This window comes from Dipodomys spectabilis, unplaced genomic scaffold (assembly GCF_019054845.1).
Source record: "Dipodomys spectabilis isolate Male_0828 unplaced genomic scaffold, ASM1905484v1 ptg000173l, whole genome shotgun sequence".
In the NCBI taxonomy this organism is placed as follows: Eukaryota; Metazoa; Chordata; class Mammalia; order Rodentia; family Heteromyidae; genus Dipodomys; species Dipodomys spectabilis.
This window is the reverse complement of record NW_024870850.1, coordinates 9,547,253-9,574,046: the sequence shown is the minus strand read 5'-3', so window position 1 is coordinate 9,574,046 and position 26,794 is coordinate 9,547,253. Positions and strand designations below refer to the sequence as shown.

General features: G+C 41.6%; 1 protein-coding gene and 1 non-coding gene across 2 annotated transcripts; both read right to left on the bottom strand.

The window, feature by feature from the left end:
• Positions 1–1,219: 1,219 nt before the first annotated feature.
• On the bottom strand, positions 1,220–25,331 carry LOC122119624 (vomeronasal type-2 receptor 116-like). The gene is made up of 8 exons (XM_042693628.1): positions 25,194–25,331; positions 23,953–24,180; positions 14,249–14,415; positions 8,756–9,044; positions 7,566–8,375; positions 5,222–5,449; positions 4,107–4,230; positions 1,220–2,139 (listed from the first exon to the last, which is right to left on the bottom strand). Exons 1-8 carry the CDS (start codon positions 25,329–25,331, stop codon positions 1,220–1,222), a joined length of 2,904 nt encoding a protein of 967 aa, XP_042549562.1.
• LOC122119995 lies at positions 20,442–20,527 on the bottom strand. Its single transcript, XR_006149617.1, has one exon. It is a non-coding gene; the product is annotated as a small nucleolar RNA SNORD35 (small nucleolar RNA).
• Positions 25,332–26,794: the final 1,463 nt, after the last annotated feature.

Sequence of the window (26,794 nt, the reverse complement as noted above, 5' to 3'; positions counted from 1 at the left end):
GAAGTGGCAATTATTAAATGAGCATCTATACAGAACAGTGAGTACTCTCTTCTTTGAGTCATTGTAAGTGGGATAATCTGTTTGGATTCCAGACATTTCTGTTTCGGTGCAGATGCTTTTCTATTTTCCATCCATGGCCCAACAGAATTAGAGACATCACTATGCGTATCTATGTCATCCATGTGGGGGTGACGTCACTCCACTGAGCCACACTACAGCATTGAATGACATCAAGATATCTGGACTCAGAAGCATGTGCTTGTTTATCCATTGGACTCCTTCTGGCTGTACAACGTGGTGGTGGCCTGACAATATTCCTACTTCAAGCTCCTCAACACTTTGATTTCTTTGGGACTCTTCAGAATCATTCTTGTTCTCATAGAATTGTAAAGAACATTGAGAGTTTTGAAGTCTGATCCTATCTGATGTTTTTGTCCTCACTTGGGGAGCTTTTTCTCTTCTTGTAAATGATTCTATTTCTCCATCCATTAATATTGAGGATTCTTAGGGACTGGGATGACAAGGCTCTGCTTGGCCAATTGTGTACTCAGTATTTTTGGATTTCAATAAGAAATAATATCCAATAAGCAAACGATTGCTGCAGCTGCTCATTTGGACAACTGTAGTTATGTTGGTGCACTCGCATTTCTTCCCTAAAAAATACATTCATAGATTCCTGTTGGAAACTGCAATAGATTAACATCGTGCTCTAAAATTCTTAAAGAAAGAAAAGAAAGAATGAGAGATTTTCCAGTAAAATAAACTCAGTAATGTAGCAAAATAGAAAATATGTGACAGAAATATGCAGCTAGGTCAGAGAATGTACTTGAGTTACCATAATGAAAGCATGGAAATGTTCAACAACGTAACTTAATATACGAGTAACTTCCCATACTAATATAGTGATATTCAAGCAGTGATATAGTATAGGTAGGAAGAATAATTGATACAGGAAAGAGAAAAGAATAAGCACAGTAGATAATGTAGTCATTAGAAAGTATGATAGTATAAAGGACAGATTACACTGGAGGAATCATAAAATATCCAAGTTAGAATGCAAATTTTGGAGGTCTTGTTGGGAATGTGCTATGTCTCTAACATAACCAGAGGAATGAATTAGAGTAACTTGTTTGTTCAAAGAAGTCCTCACAGTAAACTAAGATGTGATACAGATTGCTCTCAGAGCCTCTAAATATTCTAGGCAACATCTATGTTTATCTTAATGTTTGTTTCTTCCAGAACCTGATCTCTCCCTGAACCTGGAGAAAGAATTTCTCTCAGGTCTTATCAGGATGATGTAGCACTTGGGGGCAAAGATGCAGCCTAGGAGACCTGCACTGGAGGCCAAAATGGAGAAGACCTCCACGGCCACCATGGCCTTCCCCTTGGTGCTGTGGTAGACAGGCAGGAAGGTGAGCCACACACTGCAGAACACCAGCATGCTGAAGGTCAGGAACTTGGCCTCATTGAAGGTGTCAGGCAGGTTTCTGGCCAGAAAAGCCACAGTGAAGCTGGCCAGGGCCAGAGAGCCAAGGTATCCCAGGACACAGTAGAAGGCAGTGAGGGAGCCCATGTTGCACAGGATGATGATGTAGCCATGTTCAGATTGTGCATCTTTGTCCACAAAGGGAGGAGAGATTCGCAGCCAGAGTCCACAGAGGGTCACCTGGATGAGAGTGCAGATGGGGATGAGGAGGTTAGGAACCCAGAACAGCAGCCACTGCCTCGTGCTTCTCCCTGGAGCAGTGAGCGTGAAGGCCAGAACCACAGTGATGGTCTTGGCCAGGACCGTGGAGACAGCCACAGTGAAGACCACTGCGAATGTGGTGTGCTGCAGGATGCAGGTGGCTGTGTGGGGACGGCCAAGGAAGAGCAAGGAGCAGAGGAAGCAGCAGGTGAGGGAGATGAGCAGGATATAGCTGAGGGCCCAGTTATTGGCCTTGACAATAGGGGTGTTTTGGTGCTTGATAAACACCCCAAGAACTGCAGCTGTGAGTGCAGAGCAGCAAAGAGCTGTGCAAGCCAGAGCCATACCCAAGGGGTCTTCATAAGCCAGGAAGCCCTCAGTTTTCATCAGGCAGTGATTTCTCTGGATGTTGGCAAACTGATGATCTGCACACCTGACACACTGCTCCATGTCTGGTGAGGTGTGAGAATCACTATTAGTTTGTGTTTAGTATTTGTCTTTCCTCTCAACCCCCTTCATTCAAGTAGCTATCACATTTCCCCTGATTCACCAGTTGACCAGTAGTGAGTTCAATACCAACAGAGCAACTCTATATCAAAATGCTTTCACATCAAATCTCTTTCTCACATTTCTTCTTCTTTCCCTCTTCCCTTTCCGTTTTTATGTTTATGTTTTCTTTCTTTCCTCCTTCCTTCCTTCCTTCTCTTTCCTTCCTTCCTTCCTTTCCTCTTTCCCTCCCTCCCTCCTTCCTTCTCTAGCTCCTTTCTTCCTTCCATCTGTCTCTCTTTCCTCCATTGCTTGAACTCTTGCCATGGGATGTTTTTCAGAGTATTCATGCTCAAAACTACCACTCTACCACTTGAGCCACAGCTCCAATTTCAGCTTTTTGGGTGCTTAATGGTGATAAAGAATCTTACTGAGTTTCCTGTACATCATTACATCGAAGTTTCATCCTCAAATCTCAACTGCTTAAATTGCTTGGATTACAGGTGTAATATATGATTACCAGCATTATGTTCTGCATTCTTCATAGGTCATAGCACTCTGGCTCTCTGCTACTCATTCAAGACATAATGGAGAATAGAGACTCAGCCCAACCAATTCACTTTGTGCAAGAGGGTCTAATCCAAACCTCAATCTCCTCAATCTCACAAACTTCTTGAGCATTTGATCTGTGTCAAGAACAGTGCTCCTCCACTGATATGATAAGGTCTGGGAAAGATCAGCTGGAGGAGGGAGAAGAGAAATGAAATGGAGATGATAAACTATTTCTGAATCTTTTATATTTGAAGAATTGCTAGCAGCCTAGTGCCAGTGTCAGGCATGGAGTGACCATAACAAAGCCCGTTGTATTATTAGTGCATGCTAAATAGCAAATAACATTTAATTAGAAATGAGCAGCAATAGGCACTCAGAAATGAAAGGCTGTGTTAGGTCCACAATTCCATGATGATTTGCATATCATTTCAAAGATCAACAACTGGTCCTTGATATTTCCTTTTTTTCAGTTTAGCTCTTATTTTCTCCATTTCTCCCTTGTTTATTAAATATATGTTTTATTGTTAAGATACTGTACAAAGTGGTTACAGTTACATGATTAAGGTAATGAGTATTTTCCTATGGAGCATTGTTTCCCCCCTTTTTTTTAATGTTTTTTATTGTAAAAATACTGTACAGAGTAGTTACATTTACATGAGTAAGGTAAAGTGTACATTTCCCTTCTAGGATTTTGCCTCCTGCTTTGTTTTTGCCTAACCATCCCTTCTTTGTCCACATCCCCAAGTACTCCCCCAACAATGCCAAAGTTGTAAATTCGTTTTCAATATAGTGTCTTGTACATCTCCTGGCTAAAATGGGGCAACTGTATCCCTATTTAAGCAGTTTGTTTTTTCCTTGCCCTCCCCAAATTAGGAAAATGTATATACAAGATGCAGGGCACCAAATCCAATACATTGAAAACAGGGGTTATACCATGGGGGTGGAACATACCAAAGAAAGAAAAAAATCACATGGTCATTATAAACGCCCCAATCTTGGCGTTCATTTCACTTAACATCAACTTATATGGTCATAGTACCTAGCTTTTGACCTTTTCTGCTTGTCCTAGACAAACAGTAGGTATTACAAATAATGGAAACCATGGGTAAACATTTTCTTTAAATATAAAAAATGCGATTGAGGAGAGGGGAACATGGGTATTCTCAAGATGAAGTCTGTAATAGATTAGAAAATACAGTCAGAGATGTATGGAGGGGCAGTGGGTGTTTCTTCTAAGGAGAAGTATGGTTAACGTTGCCCTGGAACTCTGCGTGAAGGTGCATGTGTGTTCCTGCCATGTTACTGTAGATCACTCCACTGGCTTGCATGGACTGAAGGGTAGGAAGGAGAGATGGGGAATTTCTCTAACTAACAGACTCACCTGTCACATTAGAAATCTCATTCTCTGGGCAAGGAGTGCAATCAAAGCAACAGGTAGCATTTCCCTCCAGAGAGGCTTTCCTGAATCCAGGACCACAGCTCTCACTGCACACAGACTGAGGAGTCTGAGAATAATCAGATGAAAGTTAGTGACCATTTATGCTTTTACCTGACATCTGAGCTACTCCAGTGATTTAGGGGAAATGATCATCAAAACACATAATATTTATATGCATACAGAAAATGAATTTACTGAATCTTCTTACAGTTTCATCTGACATGAGCTGAAGAATATGTGGGGCCTCAACACCCAGCACTCATACTATCGGGAAGTCATGGAGCCTTGAAGTGTTGGATGTTAACTCTATGAAATTAGGAAATGGGAGTTAATCCTGCATCCTATTCTTGAATTATGTGATCTGTTTACAGATGAATAAGAGCATGAGAGGAAAATCACTCAGGGAAATTTCAAACCCACACTCTAAAGCATGGCTGATTGCTGTAGAGGTGCTACTGTACCCAGGGCCATTCACATCTCTCTTGGCTTCCTAGCTGTCATGAAGTGGGTGAATTTTACTGGCAGATGCTCATTTCATTACATCCTGTCTCACTAGACTAAGAAGCAACAATCTATCCAACCATGGTCTGAAATCTCCAGGCAGAAGCAAAGCAAGCCCTTCTGCCTTCTCATTTGATTCCCTCAGATATTTTGTCACAGTGCTGGAATGATGATTCACAGGTGTCATTTAACTTTTATGATATTCACTATGCAAACATAGAACAACATTTTGATCATGATATGTTCCCCTGTTCCTTCCATGAATCTGTTAGTAAGAAACTTCCAGAAACAGAAAGTTTTGAAATGTACACCAATGAGCCATAGTTTCATTGAGCTAACTTTAAAACAGGATAAGCTTACTGCTCATTTATATATAGATCATGCCATTATGGTTAGAAACGGCTGACCCTGGGGGAGAAATAAGGATGTGGTGACATTGCCTAGAAGCATTGTGATCATAATCTGACTTAGGGAATTGTAAGGTCTTTCTACAGCTACTTCCTAAAAGCAATACATTTTTTTAAAAGGAGAGAGTAACAAAAGTAGAAATGACCCACCTTGGTAATTCCTATGGGCCACTCTATCAGATTTTCAAACAAAACCAGTTGTTGACTATGTGGCCTAGATGGAGAAAACTTGCCAACTTTCACCTTTTGTCCCAGACCTTCTGGAAAATTCCAAAAGCTCTTAATGTCATACTCTGCCTCCAATTTCCTTTCCTCATTCAAAACCACTTGGTCTCCAACAGGATTGGTAAATTGGATCTTCTTCAAAAAGGGATGCAGCTAAAAGGGACACATTATAGTATGGTGAAGTGCTTCCCAGTGTTATCACAGAACCCCAGAACAATGGATTACTCTTCATTCCTATCCCCTGATTCACACACAGCACAAGAATCCAACCAACTGTATCAAATGCAGGCCCACAGCAGACTAAACTGTTACTAAGTTCTAAAACCTGGGTATCCAGGATCGGTTGCAGAAACTCTATTTCAAGGGAATGAAACTCTAGCCACATCCAACAAAATAATGAATTATCATATGATAGGCCCCAACAGACTCTCTAAATTGCATTCCAATCACTTGTTTTGTGATTCTGATAAGAGAATCAGTCTGAAATATAGGTAAATAATAAACTTACTAGAATCATAGAATATTTGTGACAATTATGAAAGATTACCTAAGCAAGACTTCGTTCTCTCTGTGTGTGTGTGTGTGTGTGTGTGTGTGTGTGTGTGTGTGTGTGTGTGTGTGTATGCCTGCCCTGTGGTGTGTTCATGCCTGCCCTGTGGTGTGTTCTCACAGTTTAGGTGCTCAACTCGTTTTGTTTTTTTTTTTCTTTTCAAAGTAATCATTCGGTCCATTGAGCCACAGCTCCCCCTCTGTCTTTTTGTTGGTTAATTGTAGTCATGAGTGAGCCACAGGTGTGAACCACTTGTGTGTAGGCAATATTAGGTTTTCAAGAACTAGTCACTCTTAGAGGAGATCTTCACTAGCCATACAACAGACAAGGGTCTCATATCTAAAATATTCTTGGAACTCAAAAATTAAATGCCCCAATAAGAAATTCTCAAAGAAGCAACTGCCCAATAAATAAGTAGGCTAAAGCCTTAAAGAGAAACTTCTCTGAAGAGGAAAGAAGGATGGCCAATAGACACATGAAGAAATGCTCAACCTCCCTATCCTTAAAAGAAATGCAAATCAAAACAATATTGTGATATCACCTCACTCCAGTTAGAATGGCTAAAATCAAGAACTTTAATAACAACCGATGCTGGAGGGGATGTGGACAGAATGGAACCTTACTGCATTGTTGGTGGGAGTGTAAACATGTTCAAACACTTTGGAAAGTAGTATGGATGTTCCTCAAAAGACTCCACGTAGAGCTCCCCTATTACCCAGCAATCTCAATTTTGGACATTAACCCAAATGTTTACAAACAGGACCACACTAAAGCTACTAGCATGACTATGCTTATTGCAGCATTATTTATTATAGTTAAGATGTGGAACCTACCCATATGCCCATAGTAGATAAATAGATCAAGAAAAAGTGTTATATATACAAAATGGAACTCTATGCCTCCATCAGAAAGAATGACATTGCACAATTTGTTAGGAAATGGAAAGGCTTGGAAAAAATTATATTAAGTAGGGTAATCCAGGCCCAAAGAAACATAGGTCCCATGGATTCCCTTATTTGCAACATCTAGTATATGTCTGAGTCAAGCAGAAAAGTTCAGATAAGGTGATGTTAGGGAAATGAACCCTAAGATATATATTCAAATGTTTTTTTTCTTTCATGTGATTGTTTCTAACACATTTATAAGTTTATTTCTTTGTTGCTTTGTATGTCCCTCCCCCACAGTATAACCCCTGTATTTGATGTCGGTATAATTTGTGGAGGGGAAGGGGAAAAAGAAATCGTTTAAATACGCATACAGGTGAACCAATTGCAACAATGGGATGTAGAAGTCGTTATGGAAGGGATGGGAAGGGGAAACAAAGGAGGAGACTACAATGCTTGGTAAGAAATGTGCTCATTATCTTGCCCATGTAATTGTAACCCCTCTGTAAAGTATTTTCACAATAAAAAAACTAGTCACCCTTAATCTGTTATTTTAAAAAGGTACAAGGAAAATTTGAATATATCCTATTGAAAAGGGGACGGTTTTTTCCAAACATAGTGAGGATGGGGACAGAAGACACAACATTCCCTTGTCACAGATGCAGCGTTCTTCAAGAACATTGTCTTCACAGCTCTATCGTCACTTCATGGAGAGCACAACAGACTCTCTTGTATTTGCCAAAATGGTGCCAGACAACCCAGTTGCATCTGCTATGAAAGCTTATATAGAAGTTCTGCATGCCTAGAGTAGGTCACCCAAAAGCAAAGCCATTACCTGTGAAGAGAGAAATGCCGTGAGTTGCCCATTGTGCACTCTTGTCTCTTCCATGTAATGAAGAAACATCTGGTGGAGGGCATGGGCCACAGCATACACAGCATTGTAGATGTTGTAACTCTCATCTGACATGGTCATGTCAAAAATGTGCCTCAGCAACCAATGCAGTGTGGCATTGTATGAACAGTGCCCCAAGTCTCTGCAGTCAGACTTAATCAGTAGGCTATAAACAGACTGAATCCATGACCTGGGAAGGGAGTTATTTGCTGAGTTCTTGGAGAAGGACTCTGTCAGAATAAAATTGGTGAACCCAGCAGTGTTTCTATGATGGTGAGAGAAGATAAGAGGTGCATGGAAAGAGTCAATCAGAAAATGTCTTTTGGCAATAGTCACATCATCATAGGGTGAGTTCAGGACCCAGACTTTGCCTATAATTAAAAAGTGCCTAAATTTAAGAATAAAGCTTAGTAGAAATTTACTGTCCCCATAAATGATAATCACATTGGTTGATAAGTCCATTAGCTGGCGCTGCATCGATAGATCATCTGATATATCTGAAAGGACATTGTAAGTGATCATGTTCTCAAAGGCAAAGCAGACTCTACTCTTGCCCATCTCTTCCCTCAATTCTGAGAGGAACCACATTCCATAGTTTTCTTCGGTGATGAATAGTCCCACCCAGTTCCAGCTGAAATGAAGCATCAAGGAGACCATGGCCAGGGCTAGACCTGAGTCCTTGGCAGCCATCTGATAGACAGTACCAAACTTTCCATGGTCACTCAGGAGAGGATCAAAAGCCCCAAAGATGAACTACAAGGAACAAATGGAAACAACATCAGGAAGAGGATGGTCATAGGCAAATCTCAGTCCTGATGTGAATGAAACAACAACTGGTAGTACAGTGGTGGGAACAAAAGTTTGCTTATCCCATTTGCAAAGTCATCTCCCATGTTCTGAAGTCTTTGTAGACATGTACAGATAAGGCTCAGAGTTTTGGGTCATCCTTTCCTCTCAACACCCCTCCTTCTATTTGCAGCAATGAAAATGTGTATGTCCCACCCACTTTTGGAGGCTTCTCCCTGTGAGATTATGCATTTAGAAGGGTTTGTGATACCACCTCCTCTTCAGCCTGTTGAGGGCAGGGTCACTGTGGATATGGCTTCACATCTGCCCACCCCTCCCAGCCTCACCTGTGGAAGTTTGTAGAGGTCCAGCAGTGTCCCTATTGGGACAAATGTGCTTGAGGTTCCTGTGAGTGCCGCTATAGCTTTGCTGTCTCTTCTGCAGGTGTAATTAGGGATGTTTTTATTCTTCCCAGACAGCCAGGTGAGTGGATCCTCTAACAGATCAGTACCTGAGTAATGCACAGTATAGATCTCAAACCCCAGAGTCATGTTGGGTAGCAGATGGGGATTCTTGTTGATCTCCTCCACAGCCAGCACCAGGGTGAGAAGTAATTGGTATTTCTTTAAGTTGATACTGCACAGAAATCACAAAATTTGGGTAGGTATACAAGTATTACAAATGATTAACTGCAAATCTCATGACTTTGTTGAATCAAATGTTGATTTCTACACACAGTAATATGTATAGATCCAACCAGGTGGCATTCTAATTTGGAGTCTAAGAAAAGTTCTTAGAATTGGGAGAGTTCCTGAACAGGTTTTGATCAGCATACATGAGATGACTTTTCTTCTGAGATTGCAGAGAGACAGAGAGGGAGAGAGAGAGAGAGGCGGGGGGGGGGGGGAATGAGCCAGCTGGCTTTTCCTCTCTGCCCCATATGGATAAGTGAAAAACACTGCTGTGTGCCGTGACATAGGAGCAGGCCCAGCTTACATCCCAAATCATTTAGTACCTTAAATTAGCTGTGCATATGGAAAAAATCTTAAGAAATTCAATTCCAATTGGGAGCAGATTGTCACCTGAGTTCAGCCAGTATGAACAGAGAGGCAGTGCCTGCTGTGTTAGGAGTAAATTGGAAAGCAGTCTGCTTTGTGTCTGTGCTCGCTTGCTACACATTTGCCAATGGTGCATCCTTCTGCAAAGAAGTGAATCTTGCCTTGTGAGGAAAGTAAAGAAATCACAGAAGTACAAAATCCATTTGATGTGGTAGAGGCACACTAAGCTGACTCAGAGTATCTCATCATTCAAGGGGATTCCTAGAAGCAGAGCAAGATGGCAGCCAAGGAAGCTATAACATAAAGATTGCCTCACCCAACAATGAACAGAAGAGAGTGAGGGAGTGTGGACTGGAGGATACTTCTCTAGTAGAACAAACAACAGGAAAGGATGTGTGAGAAAAAGGGGAAGAAGCCATCTCCATTTTCCTCCCCATTAACAGCATTAGTAGCTCATTATGGACAGAAACCCTCCGACATTGCAGGGAGGGAGAGAATTAAAGTTAAATCTCAGCACCATCCCCATACACTGAGACCAGTGCTGGGGATGTGCTTATAGTTTCTACTCTTGGGTCCAACCTTTAGATTGTGCCTCTAGAACTGGTTTAGGACAGAGAAGGAAGACACTGCCACAACCTCCCTCCTCCATTCTCGTGAACGACAGCAGCTGTGGGATACAACCTTATAGTGAGCAGGGCAGAAGATTGGGTCACAGTTTTTCTTAGAACCCTTTGTCAGGCATGTCATGATTGGACCAATTATCCAGAATAATCTAGAGGCACTGTTTGGTGCTAGCACCACAGCTTCCATTAGAATCTTTCAGGAGGTTTTGGAAAGTAGCTGAGGCAGAACCAAATGCCATTTGCATCAGTTTCCACCCTGAGTGGAGTAGGGTGACACCTGTCTTCTTGCTTAGCGTTGTGAAGCCACTGTGGCTATGTGACTCTGTTGCTATCTGGCTCAGTCCAGTCTCGTTGCACAGTGAATAATTTCAGGGACCACTGCCCTAGAAGGACAGTGCTCAAGATGGCACCAGGCAGGAACTGAAGGCTCTCTAGGAATCCAGTGTGCATTAGTCTACATCAGCATAAGCTAGATTGTGGCTTAAGTGTATCCACATGACAATTTGGGCTTTGGGGATGCTAGATAGCCTGAGTAGATGGTGGTGTTCACCAAGATGGTCCTGTGGCTTGCTTTTATTTTTTGTTTGTTGTGGGGCTTGAACTCTAGGCCTGGCATCTGACCCTAAAATCTTCACCTTAAAACTAGCTCTCTAGCACATGAGGCACAGAGCCACATCTGGCTTTTTTTTTGCTTTACTGGAGATAAAAGTCTCACAGTCTTTTCTGTCTGGGATGGCATTGAACCCCGGTCCACAGATCTCAGCCTCCTAAGTAGCTAGAATTCTAGGCGTCAGCCACCTATGCCCAGCTTGTGGCTTCCTTTACAAAATTTACCATGCTGCTGTAGCATCGCATGGTTTTCCATCCCAATTATAATAGGTAAGACAGGGAAGTAAGATGGTGATATTTTCCCACAGCTTAGTTTGGGCTAGGTAATAGCATTAGAACTGTGCCATGACCATATAGCCAGGACAGCCTCTGGCAGACTTTGTAATAACCTCAATACCTGAGAAAGTCATCTACAACCAGACAATCTGAATTCTATATTAGCTATCACTAATTGTATATTGTTGTGGGCATCTTGGATCATGAGCACACCTCTACCACATTCAAGCTGAGTCAGTCTTAGTCCTCACCCAGCACTGTATTGGTCTTGATCTCAGTAGACTGAGGATGCTGTACTCAGGCAGGATAGACTAAGGAAAATGAGGCCTGGTTAATGCATTCCAGGAATTCAAAAACTCAAAGCTTAAAGCTTGTCCATCTACTTCCCTTAATATTAAGGTAATGAAGTCATTTAGGGGAAAATGGAATAGAATAGATTAGTAAAAAATGAGGTATGGGAAGCTCACAGTAAACAGAGAGCTATTCATCCATCTAAATAACTTAATATTAAGGGACCAAAGTCATTGAGCACAAAAAGAAGCTGGATAAATTAAGGAAAAAAATGAGTCCTAGAGAAGGCAACTCAGAAACATGTGATTTAGAAACACAGGGCTAGTATCTTTACTTCAAAGAGAGGCAACAGGTTGCATTGCTTCCTGAGAGATGCATTTCTCATCATATGAATTAACAGTTGTCTTGTAGGGCAAATGCCTTCCCCCCAAAAGGCTCCCCCAAAACATATGCAACATCCTATGCCAAATATAGACAACAGCACACCTTCCTTCCCTGTCATCTGGAAAGAATGGCCAAAACATACAGAAACTCAGAAAGTGTAACACCAGGAGTGATTAGTGCAAAGATGACAAACTGATGTTTGTGTAACTTTGAAGTCAGACGTCTTGCCTTTACCATCTGTATACCCCTGGCAGCCCAAGAGCTGTGTGTCTCTCCTCAGTTAGAGTGTGTCTTTGCCTTTTTGTTTCCTGTTTGTCTACCTGCTTGTTTGTTTTCTTCCTTACTCAGGAAAGCTCTGCCACATTTTCTTACTGTTGTGACTTATCTAGAATTTCTTCTTCTGTGATCAGAGTCCAAGATCCCAACTGAAGAGTCCCTACTTTTAGAGGGAACCTTCATTAACCTTCATCAGTTTTGGTGACCCTGTTGGTTAGTATTCCAGGTGTAATAGAGTTCTGGTGGCCACAGCTGTGTCTAAGGCCTGTTCCAGCACACAGATCTTGCTACTGCTAGGCAGAATCCCTGTGGATGAGGCATATGGGCCTCCTGTGCACCCAGGAGAAGGCATATTTGGACCCATGACTCATTGGGGTTCTCGTGAGGTTTTTAGAACCACAGAGTATTTGTCACCAAAATTGCTTTTGGTTTTCTCTGCTGCTGAAGTGGTTTATTGCCTCACAGCTGACTTCTCACAGTCCCTGAGCTCCCTCTAGTGTTGACATTGTGGAAGTCACTACAGACTCAGGAACACTGAAGCCTGCATGGAATTTCTGGAAAGACAGGCACAGACTGGTATAATTCAGAGACATTTGAAAGGCCAGATGGTATCACATACCAATATGAATCAAGAATGTTCCAGAACGACGAGTTCTCCTAGCATTCAATATAATCATTTTAGGGAAATTCTCATAGAGAGAATCTCAACTTCATGGATGTTTGCTGATGTCATTGTGTGCAATGTAACTGAGGCTTGACATCTAGAATATCAGTAATACTAAATATGAACTGGGAACTGGTGGCTCAGGCCTGCAATTATAACTACTAAGAAGGATGATATAGGAGAATTTTGTATTGTATTCACTTTCGGCAGTAATGTCTGTGACACATTTTTTGTGTAACTCCACAGAAATTGTTGCAGAGCTGTAGGTCAAGTGGTAGAGTGCCAACCAGGACAGAAAAAATGCCAAGGAACAGCCATAAGGACTTGAGATGATGCCTGAGTACCAGAGTGTGTGTGAACATGCACACACACACACACACACACACACACACACACACACACACACACAGCTCAATTTGAGAATGGACAGTGAAGAGGATAGCTCTGACATCTCCCACCTCCCATGGCGGTACGTTTCTAATGCTGGGTTTACACATGAGCCCCATCTTTTTCACTCACTTCCTCACCACACTAATTTGGGTTCAGTATCTCTCATAAGTCTCTCATGGAATAAAGTATTCCTCTCCTGAACAAACCCCATACAGGGTGTTTCCACACAACTTGTCTGAGAAGATTCATTCATGACTTCCCTAGTTTACAGTGAATTGTATAGATCTGAAAGTAGTGAGCTCACCTGGGTCAAATGCATGAATGAAAGTGTGTATAAAACATATGAAAAAGCCAGGCACCTTTGCTCCCACCTGTCATCCTATCTATTCAGGAGGCTGAGATCTGAGGAACAGGGTTCAAAGCCAACGAGGGTAGAAGAGTCCATGAGACTCTTATCTCCAATAAACCACTAGAAAATTGGTAATGGCACTGTGTTGCCAGCAATCGAACACTTGTCTTAAGCTGAATTGCACAGGGACAGCATCCAAGCCCAGAGTTCAAGACCCATTTCTGACAATATATATGAAAAAAAAACATTCAAATCTAGTTTAGGAAGTTATTGGCAGGGAACAATAAATAAGGAATGGAAACAGAGTTTCTGGGAATGACATAGGAGACAGGCCAAGACATGGATAGCAGGACAGAAGCTTACTTACATTAGTTAAGGGGAAAAAAATCAAATCTGTCATGCATCTCTTATTACTGATCTGTCCAGCAGCTCCCCATTCCCAGCTTTGCTGACATGAAATAACCCCAGAAACAGAAACTGCAGGTCTATCCTAAGAAACATTGCCCTGAAAGAGGTCCAAACATTGGCCCTGTTTTAAGAAGTATAAAGAGCAGAATGGATTGAAGATTCCCTGGCCTTTGTCCTATGGATGGGGACATTGCACTTTAGTGTCTTTGTATGGACTCTTGGTCACCCCAGTGACCCTGAATAACAGTGATGAGTGGAGGAGTCACAGTGATGGTGGGGTGGTCGGGACATCTCTGGAAAGGGGAGTGGAGTGGAAGACAGAAAGCAAACTCTGTACACTTGGAAGAAAGAAAAATATTCATTGGGAACACCTGAAATGAAGTAGAGCTGTTGTAATGAGGGCAGTGTAGAAGATGCAGAGCACATAAGTGATTGTGTCCAAACTTCCCCCATATCTGACTGTAACCCAAAGAGAAAATTCAAAATTTAAGAAAATCCAAGAAATCACTTACTGAATGTTCTGTTGCTGCAGGGTAGGGTCATTCAAGCCTTGAACGACCAATTCCCAAGAATAGAGGGAGTAAAATCCAGCAATGACCACATCTCCTTTGCTGCATGCTACGGATTTCTCTGTGCAAATGTGTCTGCCATCTTCAGAGAAAGTGATCAGGAGAGGATGCTGGAGAAGAAGCAGTGTCAGAGCCACAGGGAACATTGCTGCTGCTTTGACATGGAGCTGTGTTTCTGGATGCAGACTGTGCCTGCAGTGTCAGGTGGGCGTCTAAATGGATCTTCAGTTTTTGTGGCTTCTTGATACATGGAAGGCCTCCACTGTCCTAGAGGAATACAGAGCCCATTCTGCCCTCTGGCTCTGCATCTGGGGCCCAGACTCAAGGTCAAAACAGAAGTTAGAAAACATGTGTACCATTTTCCTCTCCACACCCTCAGGACCATGATTTCATCCAAGACAGTAGATAATGAAACTCCAGGGATGGATTCCTCTCTTGTTGAGTTGTTCACAAACTTGTGTGAAAGCAAAAAGTTGAAAACAAAAAAAGCACAACCAATCAAGGGTCACTAAGGATGATGGGAATGGATGACAGCAGTGGATGCCAATTGAAGGTCAAATGATCATAGAGCGCCATGGCCAGCAAAGGCCCAGTCAGAGTTATTGGAGCACCATCAAAGATGAGGATGGGCAGGCTCACAACCTAGGCATAAGGGAGCCACAGAAGTTATGTGAAATGACCCATTCAGGTTTTTATACCAACTGCACATGCATAAGAATCCAGAAGAGCTCAATGTATTTATTTACTGCTGCAGGTATTACCAACAGTGTCCCGGAATTCTACCATTACAGATAAATACTTCAAGGTCAATGCACTTTTCCAATTAGACATTTGCACTCTGAACCTTGAACTTCTTCAGTGCTTGCATGTTGTTGACCATCAGACTGCACCTATCAATATATTGGCAGTCCACTGTTAGACAGAGATGTTCCATGATCTATGACTTTCTAGGAACATAGCAGGCCTGCACACTGAGGATCCTGGTAGCTGTGGGTGTATGGATGGGTCTTGCTCTGCTGGGTCCACATCATGTCCTGAGTGCTCCGGGAATTCTTGTTCCCACTTGGACAACCGCGTGGTGCCAGCTCTGTCCATGTCTCCCTACCTGTCTTCTCTATTAGTTCCTCATACTAGAAGTGAAACCATGGTCACAGCATAGGGTCCTGCTCTGCACAGACTTCACCATGGTGGCTGGTTCTGTGAACTGGCTGCATATATTTATGAGGAAGGTCTTGGCAAATGTAAATTGGAAAAGTAAGGATGCAAATGCTAGTTGGTGTTGGTAGCCAGCAAGACCTTGCAAGAGCATCAGTGCTGGGGCCTAGCCTGACTCGGGTTCTGAGGTACAAATCTTTGTTGCTTCTATACCCAGGATTATCGGTATGAGCAACCTGTGGCTGCCTCAGAGGACAAACTTTTATCCCATTCTCCTCATCTATTACTCTAACTATTTCTGTTCAGTCTGCCCAAGAGAACAGGCCCTCCCCACTTCCTCTTCACCTGCCTGAAACCAGTAATCACCTGTCAATCACCTGACTGGGAGTCAGCAAAGGACCCCACAATCTGAGGTCACTTCCTCATCCATGGAGGTCACTTCCTGGACCATCCTGGTCACACTTCCCTAGGACAGTGAGAAGTTCCCCAGACTCTGTGGTCACTTCCACATCCGCTGTGGTCCTGGCTTACCACAAGTCACTTTGTCTCTCTTTTTATTTTCTTCTTTTTCCTTTTCCTCTGTCTTCTCCATGGGCCTCCATCTCCTGAGGGTGGGCAATTTGCCTTTTCTGCCTGAACCGTGTATCAAGTTTCCTTGCTGGAGAAGCTAACAATTTCTACTTCATTGACATTGGTGTCTACTCTAGTACTCTAAGCCTTCTTCTCCCTACATTTCAAAAATAAAAGAAAACTTGGGGATCTGTGTTGCCTCTATCTGTCTGTGTGCTTTCTTTCTGTATGTCTGTTTGTCTGTGTGTATTGTAAATGTGTTGTACGGACGAGTTACCATTATGTAAATCAGGTATTGAGTACATTTCTGTTTTTACAATGTTACCCAGTTTTTCCCTCCCTACCACACCCACAGGTTGTATGCTTCATTTTTCAAATGGTGTCCAGTATATACCACTGCTGCATTTGTCAGGGTGATTAACTGAACACGATGTTCTCCACTTCCACCCATATTCCTGACTCAAACATATAATTGCATACTCAAGACTCCTTGTGTCTGTGTGACTCAATTTACTTTTTCCATTCATGTGTTGATTGGAACAGAGCCTGGTTCTGCAACTCAGCTTCTAAGTAGTGTCATAAACATAGACATAACAAACACCCATACTAGTGTGTGTGTAATATGCATGTAATATTATATCTTTTGTCATATTATATTACCAATGGTGTTATAATATTCCTTTTGGCCACATCCCCATTAGTGTCTGTTATTATTAATTTTCTTGATAATTAATCAACTTATTTATTACCAATTATTTTATAATAAGCTTTATTTTATGAAACTCAAAATGTACTCATCTGCTACTTACTTGAACATTTTGTGGGTATAAAAATTGAAGATGGGAAGTGGTGCTGTGACTGAAGTGGTAGAGTGCTAGCCTTGAGCTGAAGAGCTGAGGGACAGTGCTAAGGCCCAGAGTTCAAGCCCCACAACACACCAAAAAAAATGAAGACTGTTTTTGCTTTTGAAATCATTTTGTATCCAAATGAAACCAATTTGTTTCATCAATTCCCTTTCTCAAGACTTTCATTTACTACATAGCTAGCAAGATCAATAGAAAGCCCACGGATTGGGAGAAGATCTTTACTAGCCATACAACGGACAAGGGTCTCATATCTAAAATATACTTGGAACTCAAAAAATTAAACCCCCCAACAACAAATCCTCAAAGAAACAACTGCCCAATAAATAAGTGGGTGAAAGACTTAAAGAGAAACTTCTCTGAAGAAGAAAGAAGGATGGCCAATAGACACATGAAGAAATGTTCAACATCCCTAGCCATAAAAGAAATGCAAATCAAAACAACATTGAGATATCACCTCACTCCAGTTAGAACGGCAAAAAACAAGAACTCTAACAACAGATGCTGGAGGGGATGTGGACAGAAAGGAACCTTACTTCATTGTTGGTGGGAATGTAAACTTGTTCAACCACTTTGGAAAGCAGTATGGAGGTTCCTCAAAAGACTTCACATAGAGCTCCCCTATGACCCAGCAATCCCACTTTTGGGCATTTACCCTAATGTTTACAAACAAGACCACACTAAAGCTACCAGCACAACTATGTTTATTGCAGCATTATTTACCATAGCTAAGATATGGAACCAACCCAGATGCCCCTCAGTAGATGAATGGATCAAGAAAATGTGGTATATATACACAATGGAATTCTATGCCTCCATCAGAAAGAATGACATTGCCCCATTTGTTAGGAAATGGAAAAACTTGGAAAAAATTATATTAAGTGAAGTAAGCCAGGCCCAAAGAAACGTATGTCCCATGGTTTCCCTTATTTGTAATATCTAGTATATGTATGAGTCAAGCGGAAAAGGTCAGATAATGTGATGTCAGGAAAATGAACCCTTAGATGTGTATTTTAATGTTTTTTTTCTTTCATGCATGTGTTTCTAACACTTTTATAAGATTATCTCTTTGTTGCTTTGTATGTCCCTCCCCCACAGTGTAACCCCTGCTTTCACTATATTTGATGTCAGTATAACTTGTGGAGGAGATGGGGAAAAACCAGTTGTTTAAGGATACAGGTGGACCTGTTGCAACAATAAGAAGTACAAGTTGTCATGTCCAAAACGAGCTTTACAACGTTGGTACGGGGGGGGGGGGGGAAGGGGGGGAAAGGGGGGGAAGGAGAAGGATTGGGATTAGGGGGAGAAGCTGGGAAGGGATGTGAAGGGTAAACAAAGGAGGAGGCAGCAATGCTTGGTAAGAAATGTACGCATTATCCTGCCCATGTACTGTAACTCCTCTGTACAGTATGTTCACAAATAAAATTAAATTAAATTAAAAGAAAAAAAGACTTTCATTTACTAACTTCCCTTGGTCATGAGATTTGAACTCTGGGTCTAGGTGCTGTCCCTCAGTTTTCAGCTCAAGGAGAATGCTCTATCCCTTGAGCCACAGCACTGCTTTTGGTTTTCTGGTGGTTAATTGGAGATAAGAGTCCTAAGGAGTTTCCTGCCTGGGCTGGTTTTGTACCCTGATTCTCAGATCTCAACCTCATGAGTAGCTAGGATTAGAGGTGTGAATCACTCTCACCTGGATTCCTTACTGAGTTTTTAAAAATTACATGTTTAATTAAATCTTTGAAAACATTTGATCTCAAAATGACATTTTTAAAGATGTAAAGTAGTAATCCTTAGACAAACTGGTTGGAAATTGATATTTCCCATTTGGTTTTAAAGCAGGGAGAACAGGAAAATCACATGTAGACTGACATTGCATGAAGAGTCCAAACTTAACAAACTTGAGGGATCTCAGACCATCTCTTGGTGTTTTCAAAATGCAGCTGATTGCATCACTTTACATATCACTCTTGTAACTTTCTTCAGGTAATATTTAAAGGAAAGCAACTTTTAGTTAAAAACACTCATATATTGGCCTTTTGGTGTGTAAAGAATTGAGTAATAATAATAATAATAATAATAAAAGAATTGAGCAATAGCTGGGAGTCACTGGCTCAAACCCATAATCATAGCTACTCAGGAGGCTGAGATTTGAGGATCATGGCTCAAAGCCAGCCTGGGCATAAAACTTCATGAGACTCTTAATCTCCAATAAACCACTGAGAAAACTAGGAGTGGTGCTGTGGCTCAAGTGGTAGATTACTTGCATTGAGCTGAAGAACTGAGGGACAGAGCCTAGGCTCAGAGTTCAAGCCCTGTGACCTACAAAAAAGAAAAAGAAAAAAAAAGAATCCAGTAACATAAATTAGGTTTTACATTGAAGTAAATAAATAACCAAAGCCAGGAAAATTTAAACGTAGTTTCTACTTTTTTCTTTGACTCTTAAAGGAAACAACAATGGGAAAAATATGTATGTAGAGCAAACTGCACGTTATCTATCTGACCCATATCTATAAGAAAGTAGAAAATGTGAACACACACTACAAGATTGTTTTGTCAAAGGAATCCGGGGGGGGGGGGGAGGAAGAAGGCAAGTATGAGTTTGGATGAGTTAATATTGGCAAGAAGTGGCAAAATAAGAGAAGTAAAATAAGAAAACCATAAAACTCAAGGCAATATTCTTAGCTTTGGATGGTCTCAAAGCCAGTTAGAAAATTTCTACCTTCTATCCCTTTGGCTGGTGGAAGCTACCAGTCCATTGCCAGATCCTCCTGGGAACATATGCAGATACTTCTGGATCACAGTACCCAGTCTGGTTGGTCCATGAGCCATTCACCTCCTGTTAGTGCAGGAGTGCGCCTTCTGCCTCTGGGAGCTTCCAGATCTACCCCTACCAGGCCAACCAACCTAGGGTGCAGGCCTCACCGGGTGCATCAAGCGGTCCCCAGACATGACGAGCAGCATGTCTAAGCTGCTTAGCCCCTGCACATGCTTTGGCGCCTCTGGGGAAGACGGGGCTCAGGGTCCTGCTCTGGAAGGGGAAGGATACTCCCAGCATGCCCTGGGGCATGGGGCAGTGAGCATCATAAGAAGGAGACCTGGGCCTTGAGCATGAGGGGCTGCATTGGCAAGGGCCTTGTCCGTGTCTGAGGGTTTGTTCAGCAACACCAACTCAGGGCAGATCCTGAGCAGCAGGTCCAGGGAGCACGGGTGGGATCCATAGCCTATTCCTGCTATTCTGGCCCCTCTCCTGGTTGATATGACTCACCTGCAACGTATGGGCATCTCTTTTCTTTTTTTCCTGCTCTGGCATATTTGGTTGGTTTTCTTTTTTTAAAAAATTTATAAGTTTTTTTTATTGTGAAAATTCCGTACAGAGGAGTTACAATTACATGAGCAAGGTAATGAGTACATTTCTCATCAAGCATTGTTGCCTCCTCCTTTGTTTCCCCTTCCCATCCCTGCCCTTCCATCTCCCCACCCTTCATCTCCCACCCTTGTTTGGTTTTCATTTAATATATTGGATATTTTTTCTCTCCCTGCATTTTTATTTCCTGGTATCTGCTGAGCCTTTGACATCATTGGCACTGCCCACAGTGGCATCCACAGACCATCGTGAGAAAAGACATCACTTGCTTTAAAAAAAATTAAAGACAGGATTGATGGTTTTCAGAGTTGGGTCCTGGGAAGAAACGGGAATAAAAAATTAATTTATGGAAAAAAATAGTGTGTGTGTGTGTGTGTGTGTGTGTGTGTGTATACCAGCCCTGGAAATCAGGACCCAAACTCCCTTTCTTGGCTTTGTAATTCACAAGTGGCATTTTACCATTTGAGAAATACCTCCCGTCCTGTATTTTTACTTGTAAGTTAAAGATGGAGTCTCATACACTTTTCTGTCCAGGCTAATTTTGAACTGTGATCCTCAGATCCAAGCCTTCTAAAGTAGCCATTAGTGTCTGACTTGAAAAAAATTGCGTGTATAATATTGAAATTAATAATGAATTTAATAATAGACTTCCACAAGAATGTGAAAAGTTAATACAGATGACTCAAGGTTTAGTCAGTATTTTAAAACAGTAACACTTTTTCTTTATTGAGAATAATTACATAAATTTCACAGTATTGTGGCATAGTGATACTTAGCTGAAGTCACTAACATATTTCAACCTTCACAATGCATCTTGTCATTGTCTTCATCTACAAAGCTTATGAACTCTGCAGACTTTAACAATAAAACTGTTTCTCCCAAATTGGGTGATATGTACATTTCTTTTCTTTTGCTCAGTATCAGCTGTTTCCACTTTCTCTCGCTTTCCCTCCCTCCCATCACCAGCCTTGAGTTGCTTAGTTCACTTTCATCAATGACCAGTGCAGCTGATGGGCCCCTCTGTTGTATTTTTTTACCCATTTTCCTGTAGTTCTTTTCGCTCCTCTTAGCTTCCCTTAGATGTGCATGCTTATACACCATATATGCGGTCCAGTATATAGAGTCATCTAGAAACTATATAACAAATTAGGAAGCCAACCTTTGTTTCTTGTGTCTTGTTTACTTTGTCATATCTCATTGTAAAACAGTAACACTTTTATGATGTGTAATTTAGTCCAATCAAGAGGTGATTGAACACCACTGGATCTGAAAAATGTAAGTAGAAAATAAAGCAGTGGAAGAAAGGACACACTATCTTTTGCCAGCATGGCTAAAGAGATCCCCTCAAAAATCTAGTGTTTCTGTTGTTCTCTTTTCTCCTCTTCTTCCATTTCTATTTGGGTGTCCTTTGAGATTTGGTCCAATATGATGCACAAATTGACTCATTGTGAGCTCTGGGCATTGATTTTACCAAGGTCCTATGGAAGTCAATGATGAGCCCATCCTTCCTCTCCTTTACTTGAGTAAAGGAGAGACAGGTATAGGTTCCACGCTTGTATCCTCTGACACAGAGGCTGGCAATGGCCAGCTTCTGGTTCGTCAGTCCTGAGGATGGAGCCTGAGCTTTCCTTGGGCTCCAAGCTTGAAAAGATCTTTGGTTCTTTACCCCTTGGTTGTATTTAAAGGCAGAAGCAGCTCTACCTAGTAAGTAATGATGTAATTGATACATTAAGAGTCTTGGAAATATCACCTATTAATCATACATAAGAACATAATTGCTTTGGGTAGTCAGCAAAAATTATTTCACACTTGTATTCACAGTTCACCAAGATTTATACGTCCTTAGTTGTGTTTGGTTAGCAGAATGGGTAACCAATGTTTTTTTTCTACCAACACTGTACTGGCTCTGTTTCCTGTTGAAGTCTTCCCCTACCTACAATACATGTATTATTCTAAACTCTTTCTGAGTACTGAAAAGGAACTGTTGCAACAATATTAAAGGCCTGGACCTCATTTATCAAAACAGCATCAATGGTGGGGTGCTGGAGGCTTATACCTGTAATCCTAGCTACTCACAGGCTGAGATCTGAGGATTGTGGTTCAGTGCCAGCCCAGGCAGGAAAGTCTCTGAAACTATCTCCAATTAATCACCAGAAAACCAGAAGTGGTGCTATGGCTTAAGTAGTAAAGCACTCTCCTTCAGCTGAAGAGCTCAGGGACAGCACCCAGGCCCAGAGTTCAAGTCCCAAGACTGACAAAAAAATAACAGCATCAATGATATTATTCAGAACTTCCTATTTTTTCCAAGCTATGATCTCTGTCTTCTGTTTGTTCTTTTTATTTCATATGCTTCAGCTTTCTGTACTTCACAGTGAATTTCCATCTTGGCCACCTAAAGAAATGAAAGTGATCTGATGTTCTTATGGGTTTTGTTTTTTTGGTGCTGGTTCTGATAGTTGAAGCCAGGGTCTGGGTGTTGTTTCTGAGCATTGTTTTTGTGAATACTTGAACCATGTATACATTCTGACTTTTGTTGGTTTACTGGAGATAAAAGAATCATGAACTTTCCTTCCCAGGATGGCTTGGAACCATGATCCTCACATATCAGCTCTCTGAGGAGCTAAGTTTACAGGCCTAAGGCACTGGCACTCAGCTAAGTGTGAGCAATTTTAATGTAACTTGTGACTGTTTAAACACAAACTGTTACAACTGTGTTTGCAGTGGGCTTGCTGCTAATGGGCAAAAGACATGAGATCAGAATCATTCTGGTACGTTGTCCTCTTTGACAAGGTAAACATTCATTTTATTTTCCTGAGAATCCAAGAACAGGTGCCTTATACCTTAGACTCTTTCCTTAGAAATGACTTAATACTAACTTCCTTTACTATTGGAGTATGATGAATGTATAAGGGCAACTTCCTATTAATTATTAGCCCCAAATTGTAAGTTTATACTCAATAAAGGGCAAAAAATTATTGGATTTGAAGTTTTCATTTCTCTAGTGGGCAAGTGATCAGATATTTCATACAGTTTGTTGTAGACATTTGACATGGCAGTCTAACACCCATTTACTTTATTTACTTAAGCTGTTTTGGTTCTCCTTGAAGTTTTATTGTAGTAAAATTCATCAACTCCTCTGCGTTGAATACATAGTTGTCCAACAATAGCAGCCATTACACAAGCACCTACAGATCAGTGAGCACTCTCTTCTTTGATTCATTGTAAATGGAATAATCTGTTGGGCTTCCAGACATTTCTATCTTTGTGCAGATACTTTTCTGTTTTCCAGCAATGGCCCAGCAGAATTAGAGGCAACACTGTGTGGGTTTCTGTCATGCATGTGTGGGTGACATCTCTCCACTGAGCCACAGCTACAGCATTGAATGATGTCAAGATCTCTGCACTCAGAGGTATGAGCTTGCTTGTCCTTTGGACTCCTGACTGTATAATGCAGTGGTGGCCTGACAATATTCCCACTTCAAGCTCCTGAACACTTTTGATGTCTTAAGGGACTCTTCTGAATCATTCTTGTTCTCATAGAATTGTAAAGAACACTGAAAGTTATGGAGTCTGTCGTATCTAATATTTTTGTCCTCTCTTTCGGGTTCTTTTTCTCTTCTTATAAATGATTCCATTTCTCCATCCTGAACAATACATTAAAAAAAGGAGAGAATGGAGATGTATAAATGACCCACCTTGGTAATTCCCGTGGGCCACTTTATCAGATTTTCAAACAAAATCAGTTGTTGGCCATGTGGCATAGTTGGAGAAAACTGGTCAACTTTCACCCTTTGTCCTAGACCTTCTGGAAATTTCCAAAAGCTCATAATGTCATACTCTGCCTCCAATTTCCTTTCTTCATTCAAAATCACTTGGTCTTCAACAAGATTGGTAAATTTGATCTTCTTCAAAAAGGGATGCAGCTAAAAGGGTCACATTACAGTATGGTAAAGTGCTTCACAGAGTTATCACAGAACCCCAGAACAATGGATGCACACAGATTTTCCTTCCTTCCCACCACATGATTCACATACATCACAGGAATCCAATCAACTGTATCAAATTCAGACCCACAGTGGACTAACTTGTTAAGAAGTTCCTAAAACCTGGTTATCCAAAATGGGATGGAGAAACTCAATTTCAAGGGAATGAAACTCTAGCCACATCCAATTAAGTATCATTATTTGGTTAGAATTCATATTAGAATTCATTTTATATGACAGTCTTCCATCATCTCTTTATAATGAATTCCTATCACTTATTTTATGATTGTGATCAGAGAGTCAGTCTGAAAACTAGATAAACTATAAACTAAGCAAAATCATAAAATACTTATGACAACTATGAAAGATTACCTTAAGCAAGACTTAGTTCATGGTGTGTATGTGTTTGTGTGTGTGTGTGTGTGTGTGTGTGTGTGTGTGTGTGTGTGTGTGTGTGTGCCTACCCTGTGCCTCAACCAAAGGGCCAAGGCACTTAACTTAACGTGTTTTTCTTTTTCTTTCAAAGTAAGCATTCCATCCATTGAGCCACAATTCCACCTCTATCTATTTGGTGGTTAATTGTAGTCAGGAGTAAACCACAGGTGTGAGCCACTTGTGTCCAGACAATCTTAGGTTTTCAAGAACTAGTCACCCTTGATCTGTTATTTTGAAAATGCACAAGGAGAATTTGGATATATCCTATTGAAAAGGGGATGGTTTTTTTTCCCACAGAGTGAGGATGAAGACAGAAGCCACAGCATTTCCTTATCTTGGATGCAGCGATCTTCAAGAACTTGTCTTCAAAATTCTACAGTCATTTCATGGTCAGCACTATAGGCCCAGTGTCTCTTGTATTTTCCAAAATGGAGCCAGATGCCCTGTACTATCTGCTATGAAACCTTCAATAGAAAAGCTGCATGCCTAGAGCAGGTCACTTAAAGCAATGCCATTACCTGTGAAGGGAGAAATGCCCTTGGTTTCCCACTGTGCATTCCTGGCTCTTCCATGTGACGAAGAAACATCTGGTGGAGGGCATGGGCCATGGCATACACAGCGTTATAGATGTTGTAACTCTCTTTTGACATGGTCATGTCAAAAATATGCCTCAGCAACCAATTCCTACAACCATTGTAGGAACAGTGCCCCAAGTCTCTGCAGTCAGACTTAATCAGTAGGCTATAAACAGACTTAATCCATGACCTGGGAAGGGAATTATCTCCTGAGTTCTTGCACAAGGTCTCTGTCAGAATAAAATTGGTAAACCCAGCAGTGTTTCTATGATGGTGAGAGAAGATGAGAGAAGCGTGGAAAAAATTAGATTTGCATATGAAGAAACTCTCAAGAAATTCAATTCCATTTGAGAGCAGATTGTCCACCGGAGTTCAACCAATATCAGCAGAGATGCAGGGCCTGCTGTGTTAGGAGTAAATAGGAAAGCAGGCTGCCTTGTGTCTGTGCTCGCTTGCCACACTTTTGCCGATGGGACACCCTTCTGCAAAGAAGTGAATCTTTCTTTTGTGAGGAAAGTTAAGAAAACAAAGAAGAGCTGGGAAGGTGGCTCAATGGTAGAGTGCTTGCCTTGCATGTATGAGGTCCTGGGTTGGATTCTTCAGCACACATAAGCAGAAAGAGATGGAATTGGTGCTGTGGCTCAAGTGGTAGAGCGCTAGCCTTGAGCTGAAGAGCTGAGGGACAGCTTCCAATCCCAGAGTTCAGGCCCCACAACTGGCAAAAAAAAAAACAAAACAAAGAAATACAATTCATATCATGCAGTAGAGGCAAACTAAGCTGACTCAGAGAATGTCATCATTCAAGAGGATTCCCCAGAAGCAGAGCAAGATGGCAGCTGACAAAGAGAGAATATAAAGATTGCACCACCCAACAAAGAACATATGAGAGTCAAGTGGTGTGGACCGGAGGGTACTTCTCTAGTAGAACAAAGCAACAGAAAAGGATGTAGGAGAAAAGGTGGAAGAAGCTATCACCATGTCCTCCCTATCAACAGCATTAGTAGCTCATTATGGACAGAAACCCTCCAACATTGCAGGGAGGGAGAGAATTAAAGTTAAATCTCAGCACCATGCCCATACACTGAGTCCAGTGCTTGGGAAGTGGTTATAGTCTCTACTGTTGTGTCCAAACCTTTAGATTGTGCCTCTGGAACTGGTTTAGCACAGAGAAGAAAGACACTGCTACAGCCTTACTCCTCCTATCTTGTGAATGACAGCAGGTACGGGATACAACCTCCTAGTGAAGAGGGCATAAGAGTGGGTCAGGGTTTTTCTTAGAACCCTGTGTCAGGCATGTCATGGTTGAACCACTAATCCAGAATAAACTAGAGTCACTGTTTGGTTCTGGCACCCCAGCTTTCATTGGAATCTTTCAGGAGGTGTTGGAAGGTCCCTGAGGCAGAACCAAATGCCATTTGCATCAGTTTCCACCATGGGTGGAGTAGGCTGACACCTGTCTTCCTGCTTAGCCTTGTAAAACCACTGTTGCTGTGTGACTCTGTTAACACGTGGCTCAGTCCCAGTCTTGTTGGGCAGTGAATCAT

Excerpts from the sequence above, each read along its gene's own strand:
- LOC122119624 (XM_042693628.1), bottom strand. The coding sequence starts at position 25,331 with ATGACCATGTCAAAAGAGAGTTACAACATCTATAACGCTGTGTATGCC. Across the intron at positions 14,416-23,952 it reads GGCCCACGGGAATTACCAAG|CATCCTCTCCTGATCACTTT; the intron begins GTGGGTCATTTA and ends CTTCTTCTCCAG. Across the intron at positions 8,376-8,755 it reads ACCTCTACAAACTTCCACAG|TTCATCTTTGGGGCTTTTGA; the intron begins GTGAGGCTGGGA and ends TGTTCCTTGTAG.